The sequence below is a fragment of the Rana temporaria genome, chromosome 5 (assembly GCF_905171775.1).
Source record: "Rana temporaria chromosome 5, aRanTem1.1, whole genome shotgun sequence".
In the NCBI taxonomy this organism is placed as follows: domain Eukaryota; kingdom Metazoa; phylum Chordata; class Amphibia; order Anura; family Ranidae; genus Rana; species Rana temporaria.
The window spans coordinates 381,902,621-381,923,850 of NC_053493.1; the positions used below are offsets into that span (position 1 = coordinate 381,902,621).

Below are 21,230 nucleotides of genomic sequence, written 5' to 3' on the forward strand. Positions count from 1 at the left end.
AGTTTTCCTGTAAAGATATCTTTGGCGTGCGGCTTTTCTTTTAGATTGTACTGAGTTTTAAATCATATTTTTCTTCTGTAAAAAATGTACCGTAATTACATTAGGGTAAGAATAAATCTTCTGTTAAATAATATTATAGTTATTATGATTATTGTTATTAATATTACATTTTTATCACATTTTACCTTTTACCTTTTGCTGTGTGGTAAGAAATAAATCTATAAATACTTTGTAAAAAATATTTTATATCTACTGTATATGGAGATGCATGGAAAACACCTATCCATCCCTGTGCGGTAAACACCACGGAGAATGGGGTATGCATTAATACGCCTCATGTAAATGAGGCCTTCAAGCCTTTATTTCTGTACTTTACCTTTACCTCAAACAACCCCATTCTCTGCTCCCCTCAAAAGTGACCGCAAGGAACCTCCCAAATATCACAGTTCAGGAGCTAGTGTAATATATATATATATATATATATATATATATATATATATATATATATATATATTTTTTTGTCAAATAACGCTTGTATTGGAAGAATGGTAAATACAGTATTTGTACTCTTAGGCCTCGTACACACGACCGAACATGTCTGCTGAAACTGGTCCGCGGACCAGTTTCAGCAGACATGTTCGGTCGTGTGTACAGCCGACCAGACAATTTTCCAGCGGATCGGACAGGTTTCCAGCGGACGAATGTTTCTTAGCATGCTAAGAAACATGTCCGTTAAAAGCCTGTCGGTTGGACATGTTCGGTCGTCTGTACGACTTACCGGACATGTCTGCTCGGCCGAAAGCCCTCGCATGCGTCAAAGTGATTCGACGCATGCATGGAAGCATTGACCTTCCAGGGTCGCGCACGTCGCAGCGTCATCGTCGCGGCGACGGCGCGGCCACGTCACCGCGTATCCTGTCCGCGCGGATTTCGGTTTGATGGTGTGTACAACCATCAGACCGAAATCTCCGAGCGGACATGTCCGATGAAAACGGTCCCCTCGTGTGTACGAGGCCTAAAAGTAATAGTAATTGTTAAGCATGGATGAACATTGGGATCATTTTACAGTTTAACATTTTAGCAATTCAAGATTCCTTGTCAAAAAAGAGTCTGATAAAGTATAATAAAATAAGATACAAAATAGGAATAAAATAAAAACAAAATAAAAAAAATAAACAACTAAAAAATGTAAAAATAAAAAGGGATGGAAAAGTAATGACTGGAACTGTTGTATGGTACCTATGTGTAAGAACGTGTCATCTTAAGGGGTGATAATGTGTGACAATCTTTGTTAGATGTAATATCAAATACTAAAATGTGAAAAGGTGGGAGATTTTCATGCTCTGATTGCTTAATTTATTTCTGATACAATTAATTAATTGTAGCAAGTACTGCATGATCAATTATTGAATGAAGAGTTTACCTTGTGTGGCCTGACTTTTGTATAGTAAAGAGAGTTGACGTGATGTAGTAAAATCCTGCAACAAATACTGCATGAGGGATTTGCTTTGATGAGGTGAGGGTAATCCCTTAGACAATATGCTGACAATATCACATGGTACAGCACATAGCACATGCAGTAAAGCTTTGTAAACCAACCCATAGTCTGGAATACTAGCAAATTCAGTCACGCATCTATGATTTCAGCCATGGCTGATACTATGCTGCCTACAACGGATTTACTGAACTGTATCTTCTATGACATTCCATTAACAAAGAGAGCAAAGAACAGAGCACAGTGAGCAACGTCTACCAAAAACTTCAAACTACTAATGGAATTCTGTGGATTCAGCTTATCAAATATTTGACTGATCTCTGTGTTGACAAAGCTGTAGCTTAGTATATATGCACTGAGCATTTGATATTGCCAAGTGAATCATATAATAATAAAATGTACATGTTGTGTGAGTATAATGTTAACAATCATATCCTATCTTTTTTCCATATAAAATAAAGACATTAACGCTGAACTACATACAGATATAGAAGACACAAATTGATGCAGCTCAGTATTTATTAACGAAACGTGAAAGTTCAACTCTGGAAGCTTTGAAAATGATCCCTTGCCGTGGAACTGTTCATTTAGTCTAGGGAAGAACAGAAGCACTTACCTGAAACCCCAGCAGAAGCCGATCCTGCATGTTCCAACGTGACATCATCAAGACATCAGCTCCTGATGATGACAAGACCTTAGACTACTGGAGCATGGAGGAGAACATGCTGTCTAGCAGCACAGAGGGAGGAAGATTGGGTACGTAAATCTATCATAACAGGTTCTCTAGTCTAGGCCTAAGCAATTAACCCTTGTAGTGTGAGTGCAGCCCCACTGCAAGGGATCATTTTTAGGTTTTCTGACAGTGGGCTTTAAATTTATGGTAGGTAACTGAATAAAAGTTTAATATCAGACCCTTGCAAGACATGCTACCCTGTATGGCAGTGCTCACTCAGCCTTGGAAAAGAAAAAAGCAACAGTGGCATCCAATGCATGTAAATGTGGTGACAGTAAACAAGCTGACATGAGAAGAAAACAAAAGGAACACATAAACAGTTTCCTAGTGCTCTTTTACCGTCCAATCAGCAGGCTAGAGGCAGGTATATTACACCACTGAATTCCCGAATGAAACAAAGAAAGTGGTGTTATGCTCTTGGTTGTGCTGAGATTAGGCTGGCCATAGATGGAGCAAACTTATTTCCTCCAACCACAGGTCATAGGAAAGTAATTTGCTTGATTTCCCCATCAAAACAGACAGTGTTGCAGGGGAATCTCTCCTGCCAAGCGATTATGTTCTCCCCTATGGGGGAGTGTGGGAAGCTGGGGGTCACAAGTTGATTAACTTGGGTACATTCAGCTTGCCCATATATTGTTCGAATCCCGGCCGGTTCCTGCTAAACCGGCCAAGATTCAAACTGTCTATGGCCGGCTTTACTCTCAGGAACAAATGAAAATACATTTAGATAAAACCTCTCCAATAATGTATTTTATCTTAGTATTTAGATATATGCATGGAGTTCAGCTTAAAGGCAGTGATAATCTATTGTTGTCAATGCATATAGAGTTATATAAATCAAATGACTAGCCCACATTCTGAAAGGTGGGCTCCTTAAAACCAATGGTGCACCAGCAGTGCAGGAACCATGGACAACTTATGTACCAGTGAACCAATTAAGATTCACTTTCGTTCAAATCTGAAATGTAGGAGGTGCCAATATGAGGGAGCTTAGCTCCTCCATCATGACCCCAGATATCCAAGAGGCTTGTTTTTTTTTCTTTTTCCAAATTTTCTAGAATCATTAGATTTGTAAGAAAATACTCTATCACTGGGCTGGTGGTGGAACCTACCTCAGGCCTCAGGCCAATGTTAACAGATCTACACAATGTTAATAAGGCAAGGTATATAAGATATATATATATATATATATATATATATATATATATATATATATATATATATATATATATATATATATATATATATATATATATATATACACACAATTTAATTAATTAATTGTTACACAATTCAGCATAGAGTGATTCAAAACTTCAAATTAACAGTATCATGTTTTTTGCTTAATGGGTACGTTCAGGCAAAAAAAAAAAATGGACAGAGTAGGAACATTTAAAACCACTGGCAGGTTTTTATTGCTGTCTGTATACTCACTGGGGAGAAATCTAACATATTTGTAATGGGGATCGTTAGTATCAAAAGAAAATGAGTAGGGGAGGATCACAAATGTGATGCCGCGTACACACGATAATTTTTCGGCATTAAAAAAATGTAATTTAAAATGATTGTGTGTGGGCTTCACATATTTTTTGGGTTCTGAACAACGACAAATTTTTTTTCCGAACATGCTGCATTTTTTAACGACGTTTTAAACAATGTTGTTTTTCGGGTTGTAAAAAATGATCGTGTGTGGGCTTAAAAACCTGCTCATGCTCAGAAGCAAGTTATGAGACGGGAGCGCTTGTTCTGGTAAAACTACTGTTCATAATGGAGTAAGCACATTCATCAAGCTGTAACAGACAGAAAATCGCGAATCGTCTTTTACTAACAAAGAATCAGCTAAAGCAGCCCCAAGGGTGGTGTCATCCGCATGGAACTTCCCCTTTATAGTGCCGTTGTACGTCACTGCACTTTGCTAGAGCATTTTTTTAAAACGATGGTGTGTGGGCAACGTCGTTTTAATGATGAAATTGGAAAAACACAATTTTTTCTACATGCCGGAAAACAAAGTTTTTTTTCCTGCCGAAAAATGATTGTGTGTACACGGCATTATAGCTATCACCAGAACAGGAAGAAGGGGAAGAAGCAACAAGCAACACTTTTTCTGGTAACTGTCTAAGAAAGATTTTCTCCTCATTTTGGTGAGATTTATAGTGTGTGTTTGAGGATAGGAAGTACAGATAAATCTCCCTGATGGAGACACAGACAGCAAAAAAAACTTGACAAGGGTTCTAACTCCTCCTAGTATAAAATATTTGTTTTCTCATTAGCAACCAGTGCTGTGTAATATTACTCAATGTACTGGCATTTATTGCATCAAACCCAATATAGCTTATGTTTACTGTTTTCGAAATTTAGACACAAATGTTGTATAAAAGATGTATATAACCCTAAAATTAGTATGACAATATGGACTTACCCGAAGAAGTGACTGGGATTCATCCTTGGACTTGCTATCCCCTGCCGCTGAATACTGTGGTGTATGCGGTCCTGATTTTTCTCCACTAGCTCCAGGTGTTGTTCCTTGAAATCCCTTGGCATCTACAGACAAGCCATACAGAGGTCTTGCTAGATGTGCAGCTTCAACATTTGGGCTATCTCTTGAAGATTTCTGCTGCTCTTGGTTGACAGACACCGTGGTCAAAAGGCCCAGCCCTATCTGTGTATAGGACGGACTTTTCCTTAGAATGTCTGATCCTCTCCAGGCAACACTACGAAGGTCATCTACTGAACCATCAGACCAAGCTTTCTCCCTGAGCACGTCCTTGTCATCTGGCTTTTCCCTCTTCACAGTGCTGTCATATATGGCTTCTCCCATTTTAGAATCAGGGGTGACAAGATTGTACACCTTCATCTCAGTTTTTGGCTCTTCCTTGATGGTAGGTATCCCATGGGCCTCTCCACCATTGGATGTAGTGATCTCAGACTCCTGGCAATGCGCAGAGTTGAAGTGATCCAAAAGGGACTGAGTGTCTGCTGCTGTGAAGCTGCACTGTCGACACTTGTAGCAGTTGTGAACCCTCCTAAAATGAAAAGAACACGACAACCATGATGTAAAGGCAAGCTTTAAATCTATTTCTAGAGGCTTATAGCAACAATATTTATGTTTCTAACCTTTCTGACACCATATCACATTGTGATTTTTCTGACCTTTAAAGTGCATCTAAACCCAAAAATAAAAAAGTAATATATAGCAGTATTGTAGTCCTTAGATATGGTGGCTGCATTTGTTTTCAGGCTAAGAATATTTTTCACAAGTACAGAAGATACCTGGAATTAACAAACAATCTGACCACATCTAAATGACATCAGTCTTCACAAAGCTGTATTGTTTCAGTACAAAATCACAAAACGGTTTGCCAAGACCAAGCCTCACATTGACATATTTCATAAAAAAAAAAGAAGAGCTGAATCATAGAGATATCATGTGAGGCTTGGTTAAGGTGGACTCTTTTCTGATATTGTTCTGAAACCATAAAGCTCTACATTAGCTGGCATCTGAAGCTATAGAGATAGGCAGATTGTGGGTTTTGAGATGTGCCTTCCTTTAGTACTGTGCAGAAGATACCTGTCCTCAATTGGAATCCTGGTTAGTACACTACCTGCATGGAGTTTGCATCTTCTTTGCATCCTTTGTGGGTTTCCTCCAGGTGCTCTGTTTTCACCCCACACTCAAAAGGCATGATGGTAGGTTAATTTGCTCCAGTCTATTTTCGACTTGAATGCATATGAGATGATGAGACTTAAGATTGTAAGCTCCTTGAGGGCAGGGACTAATGTGAATGTACAGTATGTAAAAGTGCTAAGTACATTTTCGGCACTATATAAATACCTGTAATAAATAAATACACAAACACGTGATGTTGATGCAGCAACCTCTCCTGCTGAGAAACTGTACCCTCACCAGAATACACAAATCAGCGCTGAAGCTATTGGCTGCAGGCGCGGATTAAATGCTGGCTTTCCGGAATGCCCATCCAACAGAAGCTAGTTGTTAGACTGGCTTCTGTAGAACATACAGCTGTATACCTGGACTGAAAGTTGGGCATTTCCTGCTGAACCGGACAATTTCCGGCTTGTGTGCACTAGGCTTTAATGCCTAGCAACTGAAATGTAAAGCTAAAAAGAAAAGTATATGAAACATAATCGTCAAAATATGATACAGCAAGCAAAAAAACATGGCAACAATGACTTCTATTGAATAGTACTCCTTAAAATGTGTCTGTTTGGTCCATATTGGTACTATAAATCCAATAAAGATTTATAGGTAGATTCAGATAGAGTTAGGCCGGCTTATCAGTAGATAAGCCGACCTAACTCAGAATCTGCGCCAACCTATGTTTAAGCGTATGCTCAAACAGAGATACGCTTAAACATATCTAAGATACGACGGCTTGTGCCGTCCTATCTTAGATTGCAATATTTCGGATGGCCGCTAGGTGGCGCTTCCATTGCGGTCGGCGTAGAATATGTAAATGAGTTGATACGCCGATTCACGAACGTACGCCCGGCCGCCGCAGTAGTTTTACGTTGTTTCCGTAAGGCATTAGCACGCCTAAAGTTATTCCATCTATTAGGTGGAATAACAATGTTAAAGTATGGCCGCCGTTCCCGCCGCGAGATTCAAATTTTTTACGTTGTTTGCGTAAGTCGTCCGCGAATCGGGATTTACGTCGTTTACGTCCACGTCGAAATCAATAGGCCCGTGCGGCATACTTAGCCGCAATGCACCCTGGGAAATGCAGGCGCCCGGCGCATGCGCATTAAAAAAAACGTAAAAAACGTGAGGTCAAGCCTCATTGCCATAAAACACGCCCCCCTCCAAGACATTTGAATTCGGCGCCCTTACGCCCGCCCGCTTTAGGCTACGCCGCGGTATATTAGCAGGCAAGTACATTGAGAATCATGTACTTGCCTAGCTAACTTACGGCGGCGTAGCCTAAACACGCTAAGCTACGCCGCTGTAACTATAGGCTTCTCTACCTGAATCTACCTAAAAGTATTCAAGTGAGATTTGCCCTGTACACACGATCGGTTTGTCTGATGAAAACGAAACGATGGATTTTTTCATCAGATATCCGATGAAGCTGACTTTCATCAGTCTTGCCTACACACCATTGGTTAAAAATCTGATCGTGTCCAACGCAGTGACGTAAAAGACAATGACGTGCAGAGAAAAATGAAGTTCAATGCTTCCAAGCATGCGTCGACTTGATTCTGAGCATAAGTTTTGACCGATGGATTTCCCCACAGACGATCGTTTTTTTTCTATCGTTTTTTTAACCATAAGAAAAATTGAAAACAGGTTCTATTTTTTTTCACCGATGGGAAAAAAATGATGGGGCCCACACACGATCGGTTTGTCCGATGAAAACCGCCCATCCGTCCGTTTTCATCAGACGAACCGATCATGTGTACAGGGCATTTGAGTTGTGAGATAATTAAGTATTTGGCATTTTGCAGAGTAGAGTAGGGACTGGCCAGAGAGGGATTATTTTGATTCAGTTGTCCAGCTTGAACATGTAGAGCACTGCATAAGGTAGTACCCTCGTGTATCTACCGTTAACTTTGAAAAGGTAGCACATTTTAGAAATTTAAAGTTGATAGGTAGTAAGGTTACATTAAATAAGGACGTATTATCTTTGATATATTATCCACTAGCCACTAGGACAAGTTGTAAGGATTACATATTTGGCTATGTTAACTACTTAAACTCTTCCTGCGATAGTACACAGAACATGGCTAAAATATTCCCGTTTATTGTTTTTTAAGAAAGATGATACTGTTAGTCAATCTTATGTTATAATAACCACCTGATAACTGTAACGAATGTATGCTTCATGTACAATTTATTCTTGCATTTAATAAAGATATTCTTGACAAGGAACATGTAGAGCAATATATATTGAAATCTATGGGTTGTCTACTTGAGTTGTCTTTTATTTTCCCATAACAGCTGTTTAGCAAGGATACTTACTGCTTAGCTATTGAAAGGGAAAGCTAAAAAAGATAAGCATATGAAATATAATCATCAAAATATAACATACAAGCAAGAAGGCAAAAAGAAAATGTCAAAAATACTTCTAAGAGCACAAAATAGGCAATCACATAAGTATCTCACTTATGATGTAAAACAAAAAAAAAGGTTCACGTGCTATACTGTATGTTTTTCCAATAGACAGTGAGCTTTATCCACCTACTGATAATGTTACACAATGTTCTCTGGGGTTATGTGAGGCATTAAATGATCTTTAATGTAAGACACGCTGTGAATAATGAGAAATCATACAGTTACAATGAGTCCATTAGCACGCTGTATTGCATTCTGTTTACTGACATCCAGAGTTATGTCTCCCCTGATATCTCTATCGCAGGTTGGTGCTTATGTATTTGTAAAGAATTATTTAATGGAAGACTAGACAGGTTTAGCACACAATTGGCACAAAATCATGTTGCTGTCAAGTCGATAAGAAAGTTCTATTGTTTTAAGTGTAACTGATGAATTACAGGCTAGGTGAAGGCAGTGTTGTCAGCCTTCAACTAGCAGACATCACCTCTCCTTCCACACGCCATTAAGTGCCAAAACATGATCGCTGTGTGACAAAGATAAGAAAACAGTCCAGGATCATTACGGAAAGGACTTATTTTTGTTTTTCTTGTTCGGCAAGTGGCATAACACACAAATAATCAAGTGAGCTTTGCCAGTGAGTGTTGTCCAAGGTAGAACGCAGAGGCTTGAACTATGCTCCACCTCTCACGCCCAAAGCTAAGTCAGATACCAGATTAAAGGGTACAAATAACCACATATATTTTGGGATAATATTTTGAATAAAGAAGGCAAAGGATAAAAACTCTATCTCCATATCCTGGATATGCATCAGGAAACAAAAGAAAATCTTCTCAAAAAGAGGAGACCAGCAGGCATGTGCACATCTGCACGACTGAACTAGTGGTTCCCCGCTGCAAGAAACGGCACTATTTAGAAACTCAGAAAGGTGGACTTAGTTGAGTATATCTTGCTTAAAGTCTCGTACACACGATCAGTCCATCCGGTGAGAACGGTCCAAAGGACCGTTGTCATCGGTTAACCGATGAAGCTGACTGATGGTCCGTCGCGCCTACACACCATCGGTTAATTAACTGATCATGTCAGAACGCGGTGATGTAAAACACAATGAAGTGCTGAAAAAAACGAAGTTCAATGCTTCCAAGCATGCGTTGACTTGATTCTGAGCATGTGCGGGTTTTTAACTGATGCTTTGCATACTAACGATCGGTTTTGACCTATCGGTTAGGCGTCCATCGGTTCAATTTTAAAGCAAGTTCTCATTTTTTTGGCTGAAGGTTAAATAACCTATGGGGCCTACACACGATCGGTTTGGACTGATGAAAACGGTCCTTCAGACCGCTCTCCTCTGGCGACCCTATCGTGTGTGCAATCCTAACAGGGCAAAAAAAAAAAAAAGGAAGGAGCCGAGTTTTAACCCCTATGGATACTATTTGGTTGTCTACCGTGGATGCCTGTGTCCTCATTTAGACACTCCTCACTCCTAGGCCGCGTACACATGGTCAGTCCAAACCGATGAAAACGGACCGAAGTCCAATTTCATCGGTCCAAACCGACCGTGTGTACGGTCTACTTCCTGGTAGTGTCAAAGCTTGCTTGTTCCTTCACGTCTTCCACACATTCCTAAGGTAGCATCACTAAAGTGAAAAACAGATGGAAAAAAGGCAACTGTATACAATATACTGTGCTTTAGCAACCTAAATGTCATCCAGTTAGGATTTAGATCTACTGCACTTTAATACATCAGGGCAGAGAGGAGAAGAGGGAGTAGATGTCCCAACAGCTAGGCAGAAAGGCAGCTGCATTTGGTTGCACAGCGTGAGAAGAATCACAGGTTATGTAACTTAAGAGAACTGGTAGAGGAAACAAATTTTGAAGCTCATCTTTGTCATCGCTTCCTGACCAATCTGTAGCTGTGTAGTGGAAACCTGCGAAATTAGTTTTTTTCCACATTACTGCATCAAAACATTACAGAAAAACTTTCATATTCAACCACAAATACAAACAGAGCAAGAAGTGTATAAAAAAACAATGACACTCTGCTTAATACAGGAAACTAATATGATTCGGTAGTACAACTTTGCATCGGTTATGCTACATTCAGTAAATTATCTGTACTTGTCATGCAGCCAAGCATTTTTTTTTTTCTGAAGAAACAATATTTGAACTGGAAATGTTAAAACCCATTATTATGAGTCTTCTTCACATAAGGCCTTAGCAAATTATTTGAATCTAATGCCCCGTACACACCATCACTTTATGTGATGAAAAAAAACGACATTTTCTGTGAAGTAAAAAACTACGTTTTTGAAACTTCAATTTTCAAAGACGAAGTTGCCTACACACCATAGTTTTTCTCACAATGTTCTAGCAAAGCGAGGTTACGTTCCACCACGTTTTTCCATTGAAGCTCGCTTCATAAGTAGCTTCTGGGCATGCGCGGATGAAAAAACGTTGTTTTAAACGACGTTTTTGCTACACACGGTCAATTTCTGTGAAGTAAAAGTTGACGTTTTGAAAAACGACACATAAAATTGAAGCATGCTTCAATTTTTTTGGGTCGTTTTTTAGAAGACATAAAACGACGTTTTCCCCCACACACGGTCAATTAAAGTGACGTTTTTAAAAACGTACGCGGCATAAGGCCCGAATTCACAAAGGAGATACAACGGCGTATCTATAAGCACCTTATAGGTGTTTATCTGCAGTGTGAGGTCACCAGATTTGGAATGATATTTAGTGATTTAATCACTGTGCTGCTCACTGTTATCCTTGCTGGAGAGAAAGCTGTACCCAAGAACCTGCAGTGCAAGAATCTCCCAGCTTCTGCTTTACTCATTCTGTGGATCTGTGCTTCTTCCTCCTCTTCTGCAACTTCTTAACCATTACCCTACCAACCATCAGGCTATTAGTCTTCAAGGGGCAACTCTGACATAAAGAAGCAAAGCCCTGCTCCTCTACCTCAAGGTGGTAGCCTCTGCACAGTTTAGAACAAATCATGATAAATTATTCATTGGGAAAAGATAAGCTGCAAGGAGCCCAGTCTATGCTGAAGATTATTCTTTTTGGCAAACACAGTACAGGTCCCTTTTTAATTGTTAAAGGGGTTGTTTTTTTTAAATAACAAACATGTTATACTTACCTTCACTGTGCAGCTCATTTTGCACACAGTGGCCACGATCCACGTCTTCTGGGGTCCCTCGGCGGCTGTCTTGGCTCCTCCCCGCTTCTGGTAACCCCCCTGGGAAGAGCTCTCCAAGGGGGTTACCATGCGGGCATGCTCCCGAGTCCTGTATCGGGCGTCCATAGCCGCCAACTACAGGACTCGGTCCCGCCCACCGCGTCATTGGAGTTGATTGACAGCAGCGTGAGACAATGGCTGCGCTGCTATTACTCTATCAAATGAAGAGCCAAGAAGTAAGCGTGTTCTCGATGCAGGACTTTTGAGGGCTCAGGTAAGTAAACTGGGGCTCAGGGGGGCTGGTAAGTAGCGGATGGTTTTTCACCTTGATGCATAGGATGCATTAAGGTGAAACAACATGAAGGTTTACAACCCCTTTAACATTCACATGTATATCTAAAAAAATAAAAATACATTTAGGGCTGTTACTGATTAAAATTTTCGTGTTCGATTAATCGATTTTTTCGATCAAAGAAATTAACGATTAATCAAGGATTTAATCGTTAATTTCTGCAGCCCTAAAAAAAAAATTATAATAAAAAAAAATGTCCAGTCCATGTTTATGTTGGTCTGCCACTCTCAAGCTATTACTTAAGTACTTGTCGACCAGCCGCCGTAATTTTACGGCGGCAGGTCGGCTCCCCTGCGCGAGAGCCTGTAGCTATACGTCGGCTCTCGCGCAGGCCACTAGGGGTGCGTGCGCGCCGCCGGAGGCGGACGAGCTCGCCCCCGCCTTGCGTGCGCATGCCCGGCGGGCACGATCGCCGCCGGGCACACCCGATCGCTCGTTACAGAGCGGGGACCGGGAGTTGTGTGTGTAAACACACAGCTCCCGGTCCTGTCAGGGAGAGAAATGCTGATCTTCTGTTCATACAATGTATGAACAGAAGATCGGTCATTTCCCCTAGTGAGGCCACCCCCCCTACAGTTAGAACACACCCAGGGAACATACTTAACCCCTTCCCCGCCCCCTAGTGTTAACCCCTTCACTGCCAGTGGCATTTTTAAAGTAATCCAATGCATTTTTATAGCGCTGATCGCTATAAAAATGCCAATGGTCCCAAAAATGTGTCAAAAGTGTTCGCCATAATGTTGCAGAACCGAAAAAAAAAATGATCGCCGCCATTACTAGTAAAAAAAATATATTAATAAAAATGCCATAAAAATACCCCCTATTTTGTAAACACTATAACTTGTGCGGAGAACAAATTAATAAACGCTTATTGCGATTTTTTTTACAAAAAATATGTAGAAGAATATGTATTCTAAACTGAGGAAAAAAATGTTTTTTTTATATATTTTTGGGGGATATTTATTATAGCAAAAAGTAAAAAATATAATTTTTTTTCAAAATTGTCGCTCTATTTTTGTTTATAGCGCAAAAACTAAAAACCGCAGAGGTAATCAAATACCACCAAAAGAAAGCTCTATTTGTGGGGAAAAAAGGACGCCAATTTTGTTTGGGAGCCACGTTGCACGACCGCGCAATTGTCAGTTAAAGCGACGCAGTGCCGAATCGCAAAAAGTGCTCTGGTCTTTGACCAGCAATATGGTCCTGGGGTTAAGTGGTTAAAGTGGGGTTCCAACCTCAATTAGCATTTTTAAATGTATGTCCTTTCATCATGCGTTTTTATAATATAAATCAGGTCACTTACTATTTTACAATCCGCCGCAGCTCCGCATAGTTATTTAAAAAAGATAGTTTATAAAACGATGTCCACACCGTTGTCATTTTGCTTGTGGGCATTGTGCAGCCCACAAGCACTTAGGGTCAGATTCACAGAGCAGATACGACGGCGTATCTCCTGATATGCCGTCGTATCTGTTGTTCTATCTATGCGACTGATTCATAGAATCAGTTACGCATAGATAGCCATAAGATCCGACAGGTGTAATTGTTTTACACTGTCGGATCTTAAGATGCAATACCGCGGCCACCGCTGGGGGGAGTTTGCGACGTAAACCAGCGTCGGGTATGAAAATTAGGAGTTACGGCGATTCCCGACGGTTTTTCGCGTTCGCTACGTTGCCGCTAGTCTAGTTTTTTTTGGTGCCTTAACTTTACACAGCAATCGTATTGCTGTATAAAGTATGGCCGTCGTTCCCGCGTTGAAATTTTAAAAATAATGTCGTTTGCGTAAGCCGTCCGGGAATACGGAATTACGCTACGCATGTCGCCATTCGAAAAAATGACATCACTTCGCGCAAAGCACGGCGGGAGTTCGTAAACGGAGCATGCGCGGTTAGGTCTTGCGCGGGAGCGCGCCTAATTTAAATGGCACACGCCCATTTAAATTGGCCCGCCTTGCGCCGGAGGCCGCCGGCGTAGGTTTTCATCGCAAGTGCTTGGTGAATCAGGCACTTGCGATGAAAAATTGCGGCGGTGTAACGTATCTATGATACGTTACGCCGCCGCTCATCTACGTGAATCTGGCCCTAACTTCCTGGAAGTCTTGGATGGGGAGTTATAATGAGGTAGCGCACTGCATCCTGGGAAATTATGACACACATTTCCCAGGAGCATTAGCGTGCTGAGGAGCTGAGGGAGATGACGTCAGAATCCTTGGTGTATCCGAAGGTAGATTTAGTGGGACCGCATAGCAACAAGCATTTCCAGGTGAGTAAAAAAAAAATATCTTTTTTTTTTTTTTCTTTTTTAGGTCTAATGAGCACAATAATGAAAAAAAAAATTGGGATGGAAACTCCACTTTAAAGATTAACTCAGAGAAAGTATCACATTGTCTGAAAGCAGGCTCCTACTGTATAAGCCACAATCTATTACCTACAACAGGCAGGAAAGCAATCAGTAATGTTTTCCTACCTAGTTGAACAGCAAAATGACTGATTTCATTCGAGAAGGGTAAACTAAACCCACATCCACATTTTCTTTGTTGCCAGTAGCGAGTGAACTGTATAATTTGTTTGTTTTACCGCTGTTCTGCTTTCTTGAATCAATAGCGTACACACTTCTAGCTCAATGCAGGTGAAATGTCAAGATATCAATCTGTGAAAAGCGGGAAGACAGGTGAGCAAACTAGGCAGTGAGGTGGAACCATTTGGAGATTGCTCTGGTTGAACGTCTTCCAGATTATGTCATAGCAAAATCCCAGAGTTACACTATTTGTGAAAGGAATATTTCCATACTCTAACCTGGAAAGAACTCAGGGCTAAGAAAAGGAGCATTGTAAACCCGAAAGATCGACCAAGCCTGGGTTTTGTAGGTCTAGACAGAATTTCCACATTCAGGACTTCATAAACACTCTAAATGGAGATTTTTTTTATTTGTATTTTATTTTTTGCCTAGAAGAAAGTTGTAACTTCTAAAACAAAAGCAAATTGCCAACTTTCTGCTGTGAAGAAAGCAATTTGGCTTCACTCTGCCAGTTTGGCTAAGGGTAATTTATGGACTAATACAGCACACTTGCCATGTAGTTAAAAGTGGAAGAAAAGCCCAACTATAACTATTCTTAAAAATGTTATCTCCCAGTTACTCCTACCTATCCTGTCTAACCTGTATAAAAAAATGTATGCATTTGACCTCCAGAAGATTTACCACTCTTCATGACCAGGCCATTTTTTGCGATACAGCACTGCATTATTTTAACTGTCACTTGCGAGGTCATACAATGCTGTACATAAACTACATTTATATAATTTTTTTCCCACAAATAGAGCTTTTTTTTATGGTATTTTATCACCACTTGTTTTTTTGTGGTATAAGCAAAAAAAGACTGACAAATAAAAAAAAAATATATACATTTTTTTACTTTCTGCTATAAAACATATCCAATAAAAAAATCTTCATAAATTTTGGCCTTAATGTATTCTGGTACATAATTTTGTTTAAAAAAAATAATCTCAATAAGTGTATATTTATTGTTTTGCGCAAAAGTTATATAGGCAGATTCAGAGAGAGTTACGCCGGCGTATCAGTAGATACGCCGTCGTAACTCTGAATCTGCGCCGTCGTAAATTTAAGCGTATTCTGGAAACCAGATACGCTTAAATTAGGCTAAGATATGAGCGGCGTCTCCTACGCCGTCGTATCTTAGGGTGCATATTTACGCTGGCCGCTAGGTGGCGCTTCCGTAGTTTTCCGCATCGAATATGCAAATGAGCAAGATACGCCGATTCACGAACATACGTACGCCCGTTGCAATTAGTTACGCAGTTTACGTAAGACATACGCCGGCGTAAAGATAAAGCTGCTCTCTAGGTGGCGCAGCCCATGCAAAGTATGGACATCGGAACAAGCGTATCTTTTTACGTCGTTTGCGCAAGTCGTACGCGAATAGGGCGTGGGGACGCGCCTGATTTGAATAGTACACTCCCCCTAGCCGCGGAATTTGAATTCTGCCGGGGGATTTACGATACGCCGCCACAAGTTTTGAGGTAAGTGCTTTGTGAATCAAGCACTCACCTCAAAAACTTGCGGCGGCAGATCGTAAATCTAAAGATCCGCTAACCTATCTGATTCTGGCCCACTGTATATATATGTAGACTGAACTGCAACTTAATTTATAACATTTGTACCATGTGTTTTTTTCTGGATCTTTGGTTGATATATATATATACACACAAGATTCTGCACAGAGTAGCTGCCCTGTAGCAGTAAAGCTACTACTGTATGTGGTGGTTGTTAAGTGGTTAATCTCCTCTGTCCATTCATATGTCCCTGCAGCTTTGGCTCCCCTATGTCAGGGAGTGGCTGACGTAGGAGGTGAATTTAAGTGCGTCAAGCACTTGGGCTTTAATTCATTTAATTGGCCAGAATAATAATTTATTCTAGGCAGTGACATGAATTAATGCTAAAGTGCTAAACGCTTCTACATGCAACAACTGTTTTTTTCTGACAAAATGCTACTGCTCATGGGCATGCATGGCTACATAGGCTAACATGCAGGGCCACTATAGGCAACAAAAAAAAAATCAAAACCGCCAGACGTTCCATAACAGCCCGGCCAGAGTGCATGTGGCCTTAACCACTGCGGGGTAAGGTAAGGTTATGGACATGGCTATGCTGTCTGGCAGTGCTGCCTGGGACACAAGACTGTCTGAAAATGTAAGGTAATGCCAATCAAACTTATTGTAACTGTGAAGTAAGCTCCTTGTGCATGGTTCCAACATTAAATTTATATATTGGCATATTCCACTGCACTTTACTGATATTACCTTAAATAACCCACCCCTTTACAAGGAAGATTTACAATCACCAACTCACACTTACAATCAAATGTGTCAGATTGACATCACAGCTTGATCTCCTCAAGGCCACAGACACCCTTCTACCTTGTTCTACCTTCTTGTTAAACTTCTATTTTAGAGAACGCGAAACAGAATGGGAAGCAAGTTTACTTTACAGTAAAACTGCAACCAATATATATATATTGTAGTGGTTGATGCTCAGTAAGTATTTGGCTACAGGAGTATAACTTTCAAAGGAGCCATTTATTAGACATGCAATAAAGAGCTTCTTTACAAGTTATACACTCTGTGGCCAAGTCCTGTGTGTTCCCTGATCACTAAAATTTTGTCTACATATCCTAGACATGTGCAGAGCACCCAGGCTTTGATTGAGATGTGAAGAAACGAATAAAAAAAAAGTAAGGGATCAGCCCAGGACAACACTGGGGGAGCTTGTGAAGGATCTCAAGGCAGTTGGGATCACAGTCACCAAACAAACCATTTGTACCACAATACGCCACCATGGATTGAAATCCTGCAGCGCCCGCAATGTCCCTCTCCTTAAGAAGGCACATGGACAGAACCATCTGAAGTTTGCCAATGAACATCTAAATGATTCAGAGAAGGTTTGGGAGAAAGTGCTGTGGTCAGGTGAGACCAAAATTTAGCTTTTTGGCATTAACCCAACTTGTTGTGTTTGGAAGAAGAAGAATGCTGACTATGACCCTTAGGCCACGTATACACGATCGGTTAAACCGATGAGAACATTCTGATGAACCATTTTCATCGGTCCAAACCGATCGTTTGTGGGCCCCATCGGTTATCTATCCATAGGTTAAAAAAAAGAAATCTTGTTTTAAATTTAACCGATGGATACCTAACCGATAGAAAAAAAAACGATCGTTTGTAGGCACGTCCATCGGTTAAAAATCTACGCATGCTCAGAATCAAGTCGACGCATGCTTGGAAGCATTGAACTTTGTTTTTTTCAGCATGTCGTTGTGTTTTACGTCACCGCGTTCTGACACAATCGTTTTTTTAACTGATGCTGTGTAGGCACGACTGACCATCACTCAGCTTCATCGGTTAACCGATGAAAACGGTCCATCAGACCGTTTTCGTGGGATGTACCGATCGTGTGTACAGGGCATAAGAACACCATCACCACAGTCAAGCACAGAGGTGGAAACATTATGCTTTGGGGCTGTTTCTCTGCTAAAGGTACAGGGTGATTGTGCAGCATTGAGGGGCCAATGGATGGGGCCACGTATTGTAAAATCTTGGATTAGAACCTTCCTCCCTCAGCCAGAACACTGAAGATGGGTCATGGATGGGTCTTCCAGCAAGACAATAACCTAAAACATACCCTCAGGGCAACAAAAAAGTGGCTCAAGAAGAAGCACATTAAGGTCATGGAGTGGCATAGCCAGTCTCCAGATCTTAATCCTATAGAAAATTTATGGAGGGAGCTTAAACTTCGAGTTGCCAAGTGACCTAAAGGATTTAGAGAAGATCTGTAAAGAGGAGTGGACCAAAATCCCTCCTGAGATGTGTGCAAACCTGGTCACCAACTACAAGAAACATCTTACCCCTGTGCTTGCCAACAAGTACCAAGTACTAAGTTATGTTTTGCTTGGGGATCAAATATTTATTTTACTCACTGAACGGCAACTTAATTTATAACATTTGTGTTTTTTTTTTCTGGATTTTTGGTTGATAGATATTCTGTCTCTCTCATTTAATATACACCTATGATTAAAAACATATATACCCTTAATTTCTTTGTAAGTGGGCAAATTTGCAGAGGACCAAATAATTATTTTTCCCACTGTATATATTATTTTTGGTAGAGTAGGGAAGGCTGAAGCCTCGTACACACTACCGAGGAACTCGACAGGTGAAACACATCGTTTTCCTTGTCGAGTTCCTTGTTAGCTGTCGAGGAACTCGACAAGGCAAGTTTCTCCATTCCCGTCAAGAAAAAAGAAGACATGCTCTCTTTTTGGCTCGACGGGATCCTCGACAGTTTCCTCGTCGAAAAATGTACACACAACCGGTTTCCTCGGCAAAAAAAAATCCCAGCAAGTTTCTTGCTGGTTTTTGGCGAGAAACTCGGTCGTGTGTACGAGGCCTTAGAACCACCGTCGGACTTTATTTCTATCTATCTCTTACTGGGGAAAAATGATCTGTCAGTAACCACATAGAAAATAATGGGAAATCTTCCCAGTAAGGGGCACAGACATGAATAAAAGCTGCACAGAGGTTAAAAACGTTCCCTACTGTACTAAATGTAGTGCTTTTCCTGATATCTGTATACACACTGCAGAGATGCCCCTCACTTCCGTGTTCCAGTGACCACATAGGAACTGATGGGAGATCTCCCCAGTAATGACCGAGATAGCCATACAATAAACAATTTCTAATCCTTCTGCATTTTAAATCTAGAAAATACATTCTGGAGTTCCTCTTCAACAAGACTTTGGCATTCCATGGCAGCTGTATAGGAGGCTGGGAGCTATAGTTTATGGGTGGACAGCAAGTGATGGCTTTAAAGGCTTACCTTTGCTTTACAGATTTAGAAGCATGCTCGAAGGTTAGAACATTTGTGCTGGAGTAATTAAAGTCCAGATGTTAGACATATATCAAGCAGAGTTGCTGCTTACTTCAAGATTCTAAAATTTCTAGATTACCAGGAAATAATTTATGAATATGACACACTAGTCCTAGGAAATCAGTTTTGTCAAAAGCCCGTTTTTAAATCTATTTTGCGTGATTTTAGGGACCTACTGTTTATAAAAGTAATGTCCCTGTTTATTCACTCCTGCCTCCTTATTTATTTGATTAATTACAAGTTTGTTATCAGAGCAAAATCAAATAGAATTAAACTAAATTCTAGAAAAGTGGAAAGCACTTTTTACCTGCTGTCAGCTCATAAAAAGTCCTATTTTCTTTCCTCCATTAATTAATCATTATTTTCAGTGGATATTTACTGGGTCAATCATTAGAACTGTTCCTCCAATGTTACAAGAGAAGTGCTGCTGGTTTATGTTCTTGTGCAATTTTTGACAGTCAAGTTCCCATGCTGTTTCCATTATTACATGCATTCAATAGTAATTACAATAGAGTATGTAAACCCCAATTGTTTTTTTTTTTAGCTTTGGATAAGGAAAGGGACAAATAACATTGTTTTTTAGTTGTCTGTGTCCTGTCAATGAGATTGCTCTTTACTTCTTGTCTTCAAATCACAGAAGGAAGTAGGGGGAGATGTCTTTGTAGCACCCTCCTAGGTTAGTGTAGGCTGTTAGGTAAATGTAGCTAGCTCCTCTATAGTCAGTGGAGCAGGGATCGATTGTTTAGGGCTGCTCAGTGTCTCACAGACTGCTGCTCTGATTGCTTCCCCCTGTATTCTATGGGATTCTAGAATTATAGTGCAAGAAAGAACAGAGTGAGCAGCATGAATATGTATGGGACTTTAGCCAATCCCTGGGGAGGTGTGCTCGGTAGGTGGTTAAATAGCCTATAAATAGTCTGAGACCTGAGGCAAGGGGCAGTATTGCTGGGTCCAGTCCTGCTGGAGGAGACCCCTGTGCAGGGGCTCTGTCCCTGGGACAGGAGTGCTAGAAATGCTACTAAGAAGACACATAGGTCCCAGCTAAGCCTTAGCACAGTGACCTATTCACAAGCTTAGTCCTGGAATCACTGAGAGCTGGTTCACACAAGTCGCGTCCCATTCTATTCAATAGAACGGTTCTAATAGGAGCGACGCAAGTCGCTCCGACTAAGAAAAAGGTTCTTGTATGACTTTGGGGGCGACTCAGGGCGACTTGCATTGACTTCTATACAGAAGTCATTTTGCAAGTCGCCTCTGAAGTCGTCTTCAGGACGCCTTGCAGAGTCACCCCCGAAGTCGTGCCGCCCCAGTGTGAACCGGCTCTTAAGGTAAAGAAAGGACACCCTGTAGCCACACATCAATGCTGTCCTAAGGATGAGTGTGTAAGTAGCAACCTCAGGCCTGGACTTCAGCCAGGCCATGCCCCCAAACGCATTTCACTCTGCCACTCTGAGCTTAGTCAAAGAGATTTTGTCACAGTTAGTTCCTAGAATCAGATTGGATCTGGAGAAAGATCACTGAAGAAAGCAATGGGGGGGGGAGTGTCTAGCTATCTTATAGTGGTATGAGCCTGCATCTCCCTCACTGAGTAGAGTCTGGTGGTTATCAGAAGGAGGCATCTGATGATCCTGTGGCTGCGTGTGTAGATGACCCATGTGCTGGAGAGTCAGTGACTGTATGTAGCTTTTGGTCTCATCAAAGTCATCATCATTATTAGAGATTCTGTGGGACATTTTTGTACAATTTAGCAAGATAGTTAAGGAGTTCTCAGAGTGTTCACTTCATCAGTTTTGGGGTATTCCATGACCTAACCCCATCCAAGTTCAACATTCCAACAAAATCCTAATGCCGCGTATACACGATCGGTCAAACCGATGAGAACAGTCTGATGGTTTTCATCGGACCAAACCGATCGTGTGTGGGCCCCATCAGTTATTTATCCATAGGTTAAAAAAAAGC

The 21,230-nt window shown here is 40.8% G+C and overlaps 1 protein-coding gene across 6 annotated transcripts in view; it reads right to left on the minus strand.

The window, feature by feature from the left end:
- Positions 1–21,230, minus strand: part of TRPS1 (transcriptional repressor GATA binding 1) — a 369,634-nt gene that overhangs the window by 172,107 nt on the left and 176,297 nt on the right. For all 6 annotated transcript variants that reach the window (XM_040354872.1, XM_040354869.1, XM_040354868.1 and 3 more), the window contains one exon: positions 4,648–5,251. In XM_040354872.1, coding sequence (XP_040210806.1) covers positions 4,648–5,251 — 604 coding nt within the window. The remainder of the gene's footprint in view (positions 1–4,647; positions 5,252–21,230) is intronic.